At 24.2% G+C, this 15,829-nt stretch overlaps 1 protein-coding gene across 1 annotated transcript; it reads right to left on the bottom strand.

The window, feature by feature from the left end:
• Nucleotides 1–9,366: 9,366 nt before the first annotated feature.
• On the bottom strand, nt 9,367–10,878 carry LOC129607937 (enhancer of split mbeta protein-like). The gene has a single exon (XM_055519204.1). It carries the CDS (start codon nt 10,398–10,400, stop codon nt 9,462–9,464), a length of 939 nt encoding a protein of 312 aa, XP_055375179.1. The 5' UTR covers nt 10,401–10,878; the 3' UTR covers nt 9,367–9,461.
• Between the last annotated feature and the right edge of the window lie 4,951 nt (nt 10,879–15,829).

Genomic DNA, 15,829 nt, shown 5'->3' with positions numbered 1-15,829 from the left:
AATATAAAATGCCTATTTTTTTTTTTTTGGTCTCTTTTATATTAGAAAAACAATTCAAATAAAATTTAATAATGCAATGGTTTATTTTTTAATTGTAAAAGGGTACTGGTTAACATTTAAGAAGATACTAAAATTTTTTCAAAAATTGCCTCCAATTCATTTTTATTTTTCTTTCAATTTGCCGCAGTATTTGTTCATGTACGTGGGCTATTGCCTTTACCTATTGAATTACTTAGTATTTCAATTTATAAGCAAAAGTATTGGTGTAAACTTGTCAGCTAAAAGCCGATTAACAGCGCAAGTATTTTCTGTAAAATTAAAAATTCCAAATATTTTCAAGAAATTTCAATGTTAGGTTCTGTTGCAGTACTCTTACAAGTTCTACTTTATGCAAATATCACAGTAATATCATTTCTTTTGAATTTTTAATTTAATCAAATGGTTTGGTTTATCAACTCTATTAAGCCAGAATTTATTGGGATTTAATTACAATTCTAATTCTTACAGATTCTATTGACGAATTTCTTGATTTTCAAAATTAAAATTTAGAAGATGACATTAGTAAATATTTCAAATTTAGCTATTAAAATTCAATTATACTGTGAATCCTCTATGTATATATTAAAAATCAAATATCTCATCGAGTATATCACATTTGTTAAAATTTATTGTATAACAGAATTTTTGAATTGATAAAATTTATTATTAAGTGCTAAGAAAATCATTGATTACATTGATGATTTTTTATGGTCTATATTTTCTTTATACAATATACACGTTTATATATATATATATATATATATAGAAAACAAAAAGGTAAAGCTAATAATTGCTTAATAGTGTAGACAAAAATTAAAACATTATCGGAACATCCCATTTTCTTTTTTTCTTATAAAATATTTTAAAAAGAATATTTGGAAACACAAAAAATAAAATCACCATGGTGTAAAAATTTGTATAAATTTTCTGGAAACAAATAAATATTTCAAAATAATCTTGAGTTACTCGTAAACAACAACTTTTGTCTGTTGTTTTAAATAAATTTACAACAAAAAAAAAATAATTTTTTGTTTTTATACCACCTATGGGTTTTGTATTAGATTAACAGTAGTAAAATTCTCTGATTTAACTTGTGTTATAAGCAACTCATACTCGTATGCGCGCAAGAGGTTTTATTTTACCGAAGGTTTCTATTGAACTTTTCACTGATTCGGTACCATTAGGAAATTTTGGGTGGAAAACGTTTAAAATTCGTTCTAAATAAAATGTAAAAATTTCGGATGTTTTAGTTCATTGAATTGGGTTCAAGGTATGTTTTAAATTTTGTTGAAATTCCAATAATATATCTGCAATTCTACAAGGTTCTGACATCTTTATATAGTTATTAATTTGTCAAATATAAGTGTGCTTTAAGTTATAAACGGATATATAGAAAATACTAAGGAGATACTAAAAATTATAGCCCCTCAAAAATTCTAAAAATGCCACTTTTTGACAATTTTTTGTGTCGAAACCACAAACAATCTTTAAATTCCTCAAACTCATAAAAATAATGAGTTGCATTGTTGCCGTAAAATAATTTTTTTTGTTTTAAATTTCTAACATTGTTTTTCTCTTACCAATTGCAAGTTGTAGGAGTCTGAAATTTTAATAATTTTTAGACACTAATAAATAATTTTTTGCCACCTTCACGCTTAGGCAAGTTATCGCTTTTTCAAAATTTCAATTTTCGACATCTTATAATATTTTCGTAACTTTCGTTAAGCAACGGGAAACCATAAATTCCATTAACTCAATTACTTAACTAACGAGTTCAACCATTACATTTAAATTTTTTTTTTCTCATCCTAAATATATGCAAAAATTTGGTACATCTTTGTATATACATATATTATCAAGTAGGTAAAGAAAATAGCTAGTAGCTAGATTGCTTTTTTTAAAAAAAATATTTTAACTTTTGTAACTTTTGAAATATTTTCGTAAATGAAGTATTTAACTCGAAATTTTCGTTGGAACTCACAATAATTTATGTATTGCAAGATTAACAAGAACAACCCATATAAAGGAATATTTTATTTACATTGGGAAGAAAGAGTAAATTTGAATTGTCACAAAAAGGAAATTAAATAAATTATACGATAATTCCTTTTCCATTGAAAGTGGAACGATGACTCCAAAGATTAATTCGCCATAATTCAAGATTAATTTGATAATAATATTTTAAATTTTGAATTGAGTGATCCAATCAATTTTTTTTTGATATTGATTTGATTATTTTGATACATATCAACAATGTAGATTTCGTCCTCCCAATAAATTATAATAATTTTAAGGCCATAATTTAAAGAAACAATATTATTTTTAGCTTTTACACAGGGTGTCTTTTTTTAATTCTCATTTAAATATAACTAACAGAAGAGTAGACTATGCCAAACAAACAAACAGTGAACTCTATTTAAAATATATTACCAGGATACATTGACAGATTATCACGAATCAACTCGTATACTTGAATACTGTTATAAGCAGAAAACCCAGCTCTGCTTCGAAACAAGATTCAGCTCTTCTTTATCATGATCATGGTACTCAGTGTTTAGAAAAATGGCTCAATGGCTAATTCCTTTGCGAGGAACTTTACACTATTGCCTGGTTGGCATTTGGAAGACTGTGGCCTAACTGAAAACAACGTCACATGGCTGAGAGCACGAAAATAAGAATATTTAACACATGTGTAAAATCAGTGCTTCTATACGGAAGTGAAACCCAGTTTATAAAGAAAAATTACACAAACAAGTTGCAAGTTTTCATAAATGAGTGCCTCAGATCAATCTGCAGAATATTCTGGCCGAGAACAATCAATTCGGACCAGTGGGAAATAACGGAGCAGGAACCCGTAGATATCTAAGTCAAGAGGAAAATATGGAGGTGGATTGCTCATGCACTGAAGAGGCCAGAAAATAATATTTATCGGAGGTCCTTAGATTGGAACCCTCAGGGCAAGTAGAAGGTGGGCAAACTAAAAGAAACTAGGCAAAGGTCAATAAAGAAAGAAATTGAAGACAGTCACAAATCGTCGCCTGAAAAAAGCTACTTACGCACAACAGGGTCAGATGAAGAAGATTTGTCGATGCCCCATTTTCCCTAGGAGACAAAAAAAAAGGTTACATTATGTCCAAATGTGTTTTGAAAAGTCACTCTGTATTACGCATACAAGCACATTTTTTCAACATTAGTTTGAACACTGTATTAAATGTATGTATGGCTGTTATAAGAAGGAAAAAATTATTAGAAAAAAAAAATTTGAAATTTGTTGCGAATGAACACGATTGGATCAGAGCAATGAGGAAAAAGAAAGAGTAAAAAAAAAAAATTTATTTTTATTAAACGTTTATAACAATTTTTCTTTTGCTTCCTCCATTCATCCAACCCAATGTAATCGATCTGTACAATGTATGTACCCACTTATAATTTTTTTTTTATACCATTTAATATGGTGTACTCAAACTCAATATAAATATGAGTACCGATTACAAATATACCAAAGAAATTGACTTTATAACCAAACATTTAATTTTTTCTCTCTTATATTGCTGCTATATATACGATATATATATATATATATATATATATATATATATAATAACCACTGGGTCTATACATATTTTTAAATTAAGTATTTATAATATGTACATACATAATATACCCGTGAATACTTGATGTAAAATCGTGAATATTTTATGGATGTAACATAAACGTGAAGATCGAACAAAAAATAACAAAAAAAAATACAAAATAAATAAACGAGCGCAAGAGTTTTTTTATTTTTTTTTTTCTGTGTAACAAGAAATGACAACAGTAATAATAGCAACAGCGAAATTCAAAAAGAAAAATTAAAACAGAAAAGAGTAAAAAAAAAAAGGGGGCATAAAAACCTCAATAAGATGATCGTGAGAAAATGGTTTGGAACGTGGTTCTCACACGATCGACACACCTGCCCTTTTTTCACCTCTGCATGTGCTACAAGAAAATAATATTCACTGTATTTATAGGCATATATATATAATAATATATTTGTGGATGCTTACATATTTATATGGATGTATGTATGATGATCCTCATCATCATCATTGGAATGATTAACATTGAATATAATGCTGCTGCTGCTGCTATATGAGCTGCTGTTATATTGCTGCTGTTTTTATACTTTAAAATATTATTGGATTTTATTTTGTTGTTGTTGATCGAACATCATATTATAATAATGATTATAATAATCATTATCATTATTATAATATTTTATTATATATATATACACATATATACCAATATGTATGTATGTAACACCACTCATAATAAGTATATATAAAAATATTGATTTTATGATTTTATTGATGATGATTATTCCATTTTTATATTATTATCAATCATTATTATTATTATTTTAAAAATATATAATTATGTTTGTATGATTGCATTTTTATATATGTATGTATATGTATGTATATGAAACGCCGATATGGTTGATTCGTCAATCATTTCACAAATATTATTGTTGGTCACTTATTTGTTAAATTGAACTATCGTCGGGCTTTTAAGAATTGGTGGTATATTGTTATAAAAATCAAAATGTGAATTGGTTTGATTTGGTTGGTCTGTTAAGTTAAATTTAAAATTAATGGTGAATTTCTTTTTTTTTGTTTGTCCGGTGAGATAAGTTGAATATTGATCTTTTCGTTATAGGTTATTAAAATTTGCTTTGGTTAAAACGTATATTGTGAATATAATTTCCTACACACACATATATTCATGGTAATCAACCACATTTTACAAAAAAAAAGGAAATTTTCGTAAAAAAAAAAAAATTGAAAAAAAAATGAGAGAATTAAGAAAATTTTCAAATTTTTTTGTTTTCTTTCTCTAAAATTATTTCTCTATTATCGAATCATTAGCGGAACGCACACATACGTTTAGCCTGCTTGAATATAATTAAAAAAAAGATTTTTCTTTTGCTTATCTCAAATTTTGTAAGAAAAGGCGGATTTAATTCTTTGTGTTTGTTTTTGTTTTCACGCTTTGCTTTTGCTTTTTTTCTTTTCTTGTATGTCATTTTTCGCTTAAAATTTCGTTAAACCCCTTAGCACGTACTGAATAAATTTATATCGGTAAATCCTACCATGCTATATTAAAATTATATATGTGTGTACAAAAAGAAAAAGAAAGCGAATAGAAGAATATTTAAGAAAAATTCACCAAAAAAAAAAAAGTAGTTGAGTACAATTTGAATTTTTAATAATTTCAATTTTAATTTTCAATTACAATTCATATATAGTTAAAATTAAATCGCGAATTATTCACATACAATTTCATATATATAAATATATATACATAAATATTGAAGTATTGAAATGTTGATGAATGGCAAAAGACATATAATTATAACTGATTCGTGTTAGAAATTTTAATTATGATTTAAAAATGAAAGAAAAATAATGATAAAAATATTTTAGAATACTGTGGCGAGAAATCCCGCTTGTGTACTTATCAAGTATATTAATATTTTTAATATTAAAGCTGAAACAAAAATTGTGTTTCTTAAAGTTTTCTTTTTTTCATTTTCTACTCCGAATTTTAATAATTTACTGTAGAAAGTTTGATGAGGTATTTTAATTATAATTATTGAGTATTCACAATTTCTTATACAACATAAATTTTTATTCACCAATGTCTCAATGAAAATCATATAATATTTTAGTTTTCTAAATTTAATTTAATTGAATTGAATTAAATACTTAAATTATTTGACATTTTTACGATCTCTTAAAATTGTAAATAATTGTGAAATCTAAGAAAAGAGGGGAGTAAGCTCTACTAATTGAACTTTTAATTAAATTTGAAAATTCACCACTAATTCCCTTATTTTTATGTGACGGCTACGAAAATTATTTGAAATATTTTAAAAATTTCAAATGAAAATTTTAAAAAAATTAAAAAAGGTTCTGGTCATTAATTTTTAAGTAATCCAAAGAAAAATTAAATGTACCGCATTAAAATTGCAAAAAAATTTAGATTTTTTCATTAACTTGCATAACCTGCATTGTTCATACTGCTGCATAATTATATACGAAAATCAATATTCAAAGAAGGTATACAATCTAATAAAAATTTTAAGGATATGCATAAAAGTAAAAGCTCTTCAATTACTATTTTATGAATTATAAAGAAATGCTTTTTATAAGGAACAATTTTTGATTTTTCAGATAGAATTTATTTTCTTGAACTATTCAGTTAGATTATTAATTAATTCTCTGATAACTCAAAGCTTATAATATTCAACCTCTATTAAGTTCAAGAATTATGGGACAAATAAGTATTTTTATCAATTCATTCATTGTATACTTATAGAAATCAATTGTTATACGAGTTATACGCGATGATATTATTAATACACAACAAATAATTTTCTTTTAAAAACATGTTAGCAGTACTATTAAATTAGACCACAATTTAAAATTTAATTTTAGGTCCAGTGTTCTAATACGGAATCACAAAATAAGTGCAAAACTGGTGATTTAGCAACTATTGCAATTTTATGTGAAAAGTAGATAAATTTGATGAAAATTATGATTATAAATTTTATATGCCCAAGTCTTCGTAACAACTATAAATAAGTTATTATTTTCTTAACTAAAAATAATAAAATTTAACTAAATATATAGCATTCGGCTTCAAATTTGATTCATTATTTACGGTATTAATCGGAGAGAAGACGAGTAGGCCTCGGTCTGTCGGACCTTCCAAATTGCTCGAATTTATTAGGATGGTAGATTGTATAGGTACTTGTTCCTCAATTGGACACAATGGGTCTGTTTTTAAATAAGCGTTGTGCACTATTACCCCTGCAATCTTTGGAATCTACAATATAGGTACAATCTACGGTATTAATCACTCCCTGTGTATAGTATGGATATACTAACCATATTCATTCCTAAGACTCATAAGATGCATATAGGTGTTATTAATAAAATAATGAGTCATTCAAAATTTTTCAAACCACTTTCGAAAAATATTTTTATATTAATTTTTGCAGTTTTAAAATTACGAAATGAAATTATGTACAATTTATTAGAAAATTCATTAATTGATGTTCAATTGAAATTATCTACAATAATTAGATAATTGAAATCTATTGGTTCTACAATACTATGTAGACCTATCAAGGTAGTTATTAAAATTAATAATTTTTCATATTCTGTAGCACAGCCGCCGTATTATAATTATAATTAAATTTTTGGTTTTTAAACGAATTTCATATTCCATACACTTTTATTATAATGAGTATTAAGTGTTACAAAATTTTTTAATTGAGGTCTGGTATTTTATGGCAAATATTTTGTCAATTTGATTTGATGCCCTGCATGCGCTATAAATTTTTTTCTTTGATCTGGAAACTAAATATTGAATTTTGTAGTTAACATTGTTAATTCTTTGGTTCAAATCGAAAGAGTTGAAATTTTTAAATATTCTGAAATTTGCACAAAAATTTACGAAATTAAATAAAAAAATCTCATTGTTTTTAATTTTTTAAAAATGTTTTCATTTTAATTGAAAATTTTTAATATTTTTGTTTTTTCTTTTTTTCTCTCTTTCTTTTTTAAATATAATATATTTTTTTTTCTTTCTTATAAATAAAAATATCCTTAAAAACTACATAAAAATAATAAAAAAAAAAAAATTTACAATTTTAATAATATTTTTTTTTTATTCATAAAATAATTATTTTATTTAAAATTTAATTTTGTCTTTTCTTTTATAATTTATTTTTATATAATAAACAATATTTAAATTTTTAATAATAATATTTCTTAAAAAATAAATTAAAATATAAAAAAAAAATAAAATATTCAAGAAATCCTTGTTTTTTTTCATAATTCTTTTTTTTTCAATTTTAAATTTAACATTAAATTTTTGTATATATGTATAATTATTACTGGTCTTCAAATGAGTTCAATAGGTTACATTTTTTAGTTAATTAATTTGTTTAATTATTTATTTTTTTTTACTTTAAATTTAATTAATGAGTTTTTTTTTTTATATAAATTTTATTTTAATTTTATTTGTATATATATATATATGTATATTTTTTTTCTATATCACAGTATTCAAATATTAATTGCCTTGAAGAAATATTCATTTACATAGTAGTACAATTATTTAATAAGAGATTAATGAATTTTAATGAATTTTGAGTAAAAAATTTGAAAATATTCAATTAATGTTTTGTCTTAGAGAAAAGTCTTATAATGAATGAAGAAGATTTATATGGTTATATATTATAAATTATTGTTTACAGTTCAATATTATTTAGTATTTAGTAAGTATTATTGTTAAATATATTCAACCATATTCTGTTAGAGGCATCACTTTACATTTCTGAATAAAATTAATTTCGAGAATTGCAATTCTATTAACTAAACCGAAATTCGAAATTCTATAAAAATTTATTTAGTATTGTTGTAGGTATTTAATAATTTCTATTCTAAAATTCTTTTCAATAGTATTTCGTCATCTTAAAATAATGCGACTAACAGAGTATTGGTGAATAAACCGAAATTTCCTTTACATTTCTAATTGGAATTTCTATAATTTTTCTGAATAATTTTCTTTTGATTAAATTTTAATTTCTATAATATTAAAAATATGTTTACTATTATTTTACAAAAAATATTAAATTATATTTTAAATAAAATTTTATTTAGAAAAATTATTAAGGCACAGCCATTACAAACATAATATACATATAATAATTATATAAGAATATTTTAATAATTATAATTAAGAAATGAAGAAAAAATTTTCTCTAAGAAAGTTTTAAAGCTTAAAATTTTTGTATATTTTTATATTGAAAAATTCCATTTTGTTATATTTGATATTTATATAAAATTGAAATTATTAAAAATTTTTTTATTGCAATTTTTCTTTTCCATATTGTTTTAAAATATTGTGGGACGACAGTTAAAGGTCGTCTTAGAAAAAAAATTAGAAATTTTAATTTTATAATTTTAAATGTAAATTTATAATTAAGTTTAGCAGTTTTATTATAATGAGTATAACAAAAACAACAAAACAAAATTGCTTCATAAATATTAAATTTACTTCTTTTAATTTTTATTTTTTACAATTTTGATGGGAATTTTTTTCTATTTCTATTGGAATTTAAGGCATTTATTACCTTGTAAATTTAACATTAAAGACTTCCGTGTAATCTACTTTCATTCAATATAACAGTTAATATAAGCAATATAACAGTTAATATAAGCAAGTATTTAAAAAGTATAGGGTATGAAATATTTCTTCACTTTTCCGAAATTTAATTTTTTTTTTGGAATATAGTTTGGGATTTATATTTTAACAATTTACAAAATTAAAATTATATTTTTTATAATACATATTTTCTGATATTCTTACCATGGTCTCCATGGTTGACCATTACCATTTGTTGTTTGTGATTCACTTGGACTTGGACTACAACTTCTATCACTACTACATTCTGATGGTGGTGGTGTTATAACTGGTATTCTAATAACAGATGTTGTTTCTTGTTGTCCATGTTGCATTAATTGAACATTAGTATTATTTTGATGTTGTTGTTGTTGTTGTTGCTGTAAATGTTGTCTTGTATGCTGCTGTTGTAATTGCTGTTGATATTGCTGTTGATGATGATGTGTATGATGATCAAAATATCCACCAAAATTTGTTGTTATATGTGATGATGATGAAGATGTTGTTGATACTGGTGATGATGATGATGAAATAATTGGTATTGATGTTGTTGATGTATTATTTGTAAATGCTGCTAATGCAGATGTTATATTACCACCAATACCAATTGTTGTACCAGTAATTGATGTTGGTCCTGATGATGATGATGATGTTGATGAACCAGAATTTTGTGTTGTTATAACAGCAGTTGGTACAACAACTTGTAAATAATTTAAACGATGTCCCAAATGGCTCATTAATTGTGTACCTAAATCAACACTAACACCAGGTACTGTTGCTAATGTTTTTGATACTTCATTGGCAGCATGTACATAACCGGCACGAAAACTTTCCGCTACAGATAATTTAGCAGCATCTAAGCCATTAACATTACCATTACCATTTTGTATACGTAATTGTTTTTGTGCACGTAATTTTTTCATATGTTCAACAGTTAATTCAAGAATATCAGCTTTTTCTAAACGTGTTATATGCTCGCCTTCTTGTGTTAAACATTCAACCATAATATCCTTTAATTCATCTAAACATTTATTGATACGAGCACGACGTTTACGTTCTAACATTGGTTTCATAACCTTACGATATTGATATGTTTTTGACATTTCCATTTCTAATACCATTATTTTTTTTCTTTTCACTTTTAATTTAAAATTTTTTTTTTTAATTTTATTTTTGGAAGACTTTTTTGAGTGTTAAAAATTAATTTTATTAATTTTTTTTTTTAATTTTTTTTATATCCTTTTCATAATAATTGATAACATTCACTAAGAATTTATTTTTTTCAATTTATTTATTCCTTTAATTGTTCTAAGATCACTTAAATTTGGTTTAATTAAAATATTTTTTTGTTTTTCATTAAAGTCAATTTTTTTCTTGAATTCCTTTATAAAATAAATTTTCGTATTTTTTTTTTTTAATTATTTTTCTTCTCTTTTAATATTAATCCGAACGTTCTTTACTAGTCTGAGACTGCGCGATAAATGATTCGTTCATATTATTTCCCGTTTTGTTTTATACTACACAATAACAGAGCGATCGCAAAATTCAGTTTTAAAACTCTTGTGAAAAACGAACGTTCTTTTTCTTCTCAATTCCACTGTTCGTTTGTTTTCTTGATCCAATCCGAATGATATTTACAGTCCATATCGGGTAAATTTCTATATCTATACATTTTATGTGTATATTATTCATATATTAATATTTACATACATACATAAAATTTTCTCATTGTATTTTCTTGTATATTTTTATATTATAAGCAACCACTTTGTGTTTTTTATTTATTTTGTTGTTGTTAAATGTGCTATGGGATCGAATTGGATGGATGACTGGCTCAGTTTGTTGGCTCATAATGTATAGGAATTTTTTAAGTTTTTTTTTTATGATTTGTTTTTCTTCTTTTTTTTTATCTTTTATTTTTTTTTTTATTTTTATGTCGTTTATTTCATTCGACGGGCTTCTTATTAGTGTATTTGGGTATTACCGATCGTGGGAAACTATTCCGGAGTTGATTTCTCACAGTCGTTTTGGCCACATGCCTTCTTTAATAACAATAAAAAAAGAAAAATAATAATAATAATAAGAATGAAGGAACAGAGTAGAAAAAAAATCGTTATAATAAAAAATGAAAAAAAAAAATATATGAAATTGTGTTATACACTATGAAAATTTTGTTCTAGTAACAGGTTATAAAATTTTTTTTGTGTTTGAATACGACAATTTTTAATATAACAGTTATTTTAATATAACAATTGAATATGACAATTTTTAATATAACAGTTATATTGGAATTTTATTAGTATAACAGTTATCGATTATTTAATTCATAATTGAGGAATTTTGATCATTGTGCTCAATGTTAAACTGAAAATGAGATATAATCGACAATTCATAACATATAAAATTGTAGAGCATATTTATTACGATAGATGGGTTTAATTACAATTAAACAAAGCAACAAAAAATTTATTAAGTTTCATGCACCGTGAGCGCTCCCATGACAAAATTAAAATGAAAAATTTTGAACATGACATTTATTATTTCAGGAGTTTTATCAAAGAGTTCTATAAAAAAATACACAATTGAATGTACTCTATATCGAGTAAAGTGGAAAACTGTAAATTTTTCGTGACAAATTCTAAGCTTAAATTTTATCGCCAAAATAGTGTCTTTCATAAATTAATATTTCAAATTTTCACATAAATGCATTCTTTATGTGAAATGGTCGTAAATATTCTATTATTTTGAAAAAAAGATGAACCAGATATAAATACCAACTACTGTATTTCATAGAGAAGCTGTGCCATTTAGGGAGCACAAAATTGAATTCATAAATATTATTCAACATCTGCCGAACTGATCAAATATCATTGGTCTACATATTGAACGCAAAAATTATTAGAAATTACAATGAAATTCAATTTCACTGACAAATTTTTCTGAGTGAATTAAAAATTAAAAATGTGTAGCCTAACATAACAATTTAAAATACTAAAAAACAGATTGAAAACAAAAAAAAAAAAAAAAACTACATATATAATGTGGCACTGCAGATATAAAATAGTGAAATAAAAATTTAAAACAGGCGCGCAGTCTAAAAAGGAAAAAACACAAAACGAAAAATTTTATATACAGGGTTATTTATATATATACATATATATATATATATACGAACTATGTATATAGGTTATTCGTATTTAAGATTTATAGTGTATCTTGTATGTATAAGTATGCTCATTTATACACATGTAGTTTTTTTTTTATTATGAAAAATAGGTACATCGAATATTAAAAGGCAAGGCAGAAAGCACAATAAAAACAGTAAAAAAAGAAAAAAAAAGAACAACCATTAACAAGATTATCGCGAGTATACAGTTTTGTTGGTTTTATTTTAGTTTAAGATATAAACAAATCGCGGATAATCAAAAGACATCTGAAGCCACACTGATTCATTATTTAAGGTGAAGGAAAGAAGAGGGAGGGTGAGGTTTTTCGTTTCTCGTTTTTTTTTTGGGAATTTTATTTTGGCTTATTTCGTTTTTTTTTTGTTGATTTTGTTATATGCATTATACATGAATCAACGCTCGCTCGTTTTTTTTTTTTTGCAATTCAATTTTAAGTTTTTTTTTTTTGTTTTGGAGAATGACTGATGATGATGATATACGCCACCAAATTACACTGCTTTTTTTTTTGTGTATAATAATGTAAAAGTAGAAAGAAATAAAAAAATAATAGAAGGAGCTACCATCGGTAGAAAATTATAAAAAAAAAAATTTTTTAAATAATTAAGGTTTTTTATCATTTTTGAGAACGCATTCCCCTGAAGTAATTTTGTGAATATTGTTAAAGGTACGAGTAGAATCATTTAATTGTTGCGTTAATCATTGTCGACTCAGTTTGTAATAAAATGGGGTTTAAAATAAGAAATTTATTGCATTAAACTCTGTTCTAATCCTAAAAGTATGCAATATCATGGATTGATATTGATTGGCAGAAACTGATTCAAATGACAAAAACAAGTAACAATGTTATACATTTCCGAAATTTAATAAAATTTTTATAAATAAACTTGTACCTGTAAGGATTCTTTTAAAAAATCACTGATTTTTAAGATCACTTCAACTCTTACTCAATTATTAAATGGTAACGTTAAGCTGGTAACCTTTTTTTTTCGTTAAGAGATGCTAATAAAAAAAAAAATTAAACGATCGAGGCAGAAGTCAAAATGAAAATGAGGAAAAAAATTAGAAAAAATCGAACTAAAAGTTCAATTCATTTATTGGAATTTTTGTGCATATTAATTGAGAGCGGTGGTGTTTTAAAGGTGTATTGATAATATTTAGTTGTATATGAAAATTCAAATGTGTATAAGTCGTTTTTTTTTGTTTTGGTGCAATATTCTCTATAACAATACACTTTTTATAAAGCTTTATATAGCGCAAATAGAATTGAAAAATAATAAGTAAAATAAGATGATTTTTCGATTATTCCCATTAAGTTATTCAATTATTGTAAGATTGTGTATTGCAATTTTAATTTGGGTTACGTCTTACATCGACTTAAACATGAAGCGTTCGAATGCGAATTTAAATGATTTCGAAATTAAATTAGTTGAGGAGTAATTGGCTAAAATTTTCTCAATTTCTTACCGAAGATTGCCTCAGAAAATTTTGAAAATGGAAAACTTTTGATAATTTCATTCTATTAATTATACATTTTTTATGATTTAATAAAAAAAAATTAACCCTTTAATTCAGGTTCAGTATCAAATTTTTGTTTGGTTTCAAAAAAAAAAAAATAAAAAAAAAATACTTTAAAAATTTCAACCCATATTAGTTTTGGCTTATGATATACTTGAATTGAAGGTGCGATATAATGTGTTTCGCACTCCCGCGACAATAATTTATTAAACAAGTGAATGAAAAATGCAAAATTCAAATGAATTTTCATTATAATACATTATACATCCTTGTAATTGTTAAAATATTGTGTTTTCCAATTTGCCCCGAAAAGTATGCAATTTTTTAATATATTAAAATTTGATAATAATTGTTATTTTAATTTCAATTTAAATCAAAGAACTTAAATTTAAACTTATTTGCAACAAATTTTCAGTAAATATTTTAATTTTCATAAATTTTACTATGTAAAAATTTAGGTTTTATACAATACAACATAAAGCAGATTATATCATATTTCTTCCTTTCAAATTCAATTTGAATTTAATATTTATACATATTTATACACATTTGAACACACATATGCATATATGTGAATAATGCTTAAGTAATACTTTTGAATGATTTCTCATGAATTATAATATTTACATTTTCATTTTCATCTAAATTTCTATTATTTTTATTTCAATTTTTAATCGGCTCAGTAAAACAAGACAAATAAAAAATTAAAATGAAATATAAAAAAAATATTGCATCAAATTGCTCATATCGAATTAAAATATATTGGAATAGATTTGCGACCACTTGCTGTTTAAACATCCTTTCTTCACGAATTTAAAATGAAATGAAGAAAAAGAGAAAAACAAAAATCTAAAATTAAAAAGTAAAAATTCCACTTATTATTTCAGTTTTTTGTTTGTTCTGTCTTATATTCAATGTATTCATACAATTTCATATTCAACTACTTATATATAAATTGATCTTTAAATAAAATCTTCCCAGCTTCTTATCCCAAAATCGTGTTTCTTGTCTTTTTTTTTTCTTTTCTCTCTTTTTAAAATTTTCTTTGATTTCTTGTTCAGAAAAGATCCCAATATAATATAGCTATAGACGAAAATAAGAAAATGAGAAATAATTCCCGAGAAAGGAAGAAAAAGAAATACCGAAAATTGAAATTATATTCTTTAAATCATGACTAGATACTTAAAGACTTAAATAGCATCACTTTATTCTTCATCTATAGATGAATATACTTGAAGATCCAATTTTATTTTCTATATACCTATAATATTACTTCATTTTCTTATTAAACCCATATAAAGAGCAAAAACATAGCTATACCAAAAAAAAAAACAATTTCTAATACAACATAAAATAATAATTCAATAAAATGATCCTCGGCTTGATCTTTAAATTCTACTGCTCATCTTTATTTTACTTTCTTATGAATAGTTTATATATACCAAATTTTCTTACGTTTCTTCTCGTTTATTCTATATTTTTTTAATTGACTTCAAAACCATTAGGTACCATTTTTTTTTGTTATTTTTCGTTTTTTTTAATGTATTTTGGCGTGCTGCTTAACGTCGAAATTAAGCGTCAGCTTTTTAAATGCAAATGCATCATCAACAAAAGTATTTCATAAAAACAAAAATAATAAGAACGTAAAATAAGAACGTAAAAATATTGAATCACACAATATAACAAAGGCAATAAGAAGGAAAGAAGACAAAAAAAAACTAAAAAAGAAATAACAAAACCCGGGAAGCAAAATATGCAATAATTTTCTCATCATCTCGTGTAATCTACTTTTGCTATATAAAATTCTTCAGAAAAAAAATTAAATAAAAATAAAATGAAAAAAAATCTTT

Source organism: Condylostylus longicornis, unplaced genomic scaffold (genome assembly GCF_029603195.1).
Source record: "Condylostylus longicornis isolate FDR11 unplaced genomic scaffold, ASM2960319v2 ptg000030l, whole genome shotgun sequence".
Classification (NCBI taxonomy): Eukaryota; Metazoa; Arthropoda; class Insecta; order Diptera; family Dolichopodidae; genus Condylostylus; species Condylostylus longicornis.
The sequence above is the reverse complement of the archived record's forward strand: the minus strand, read 5'-3'. Positions and strand labels throughout refer to the sequence as shown.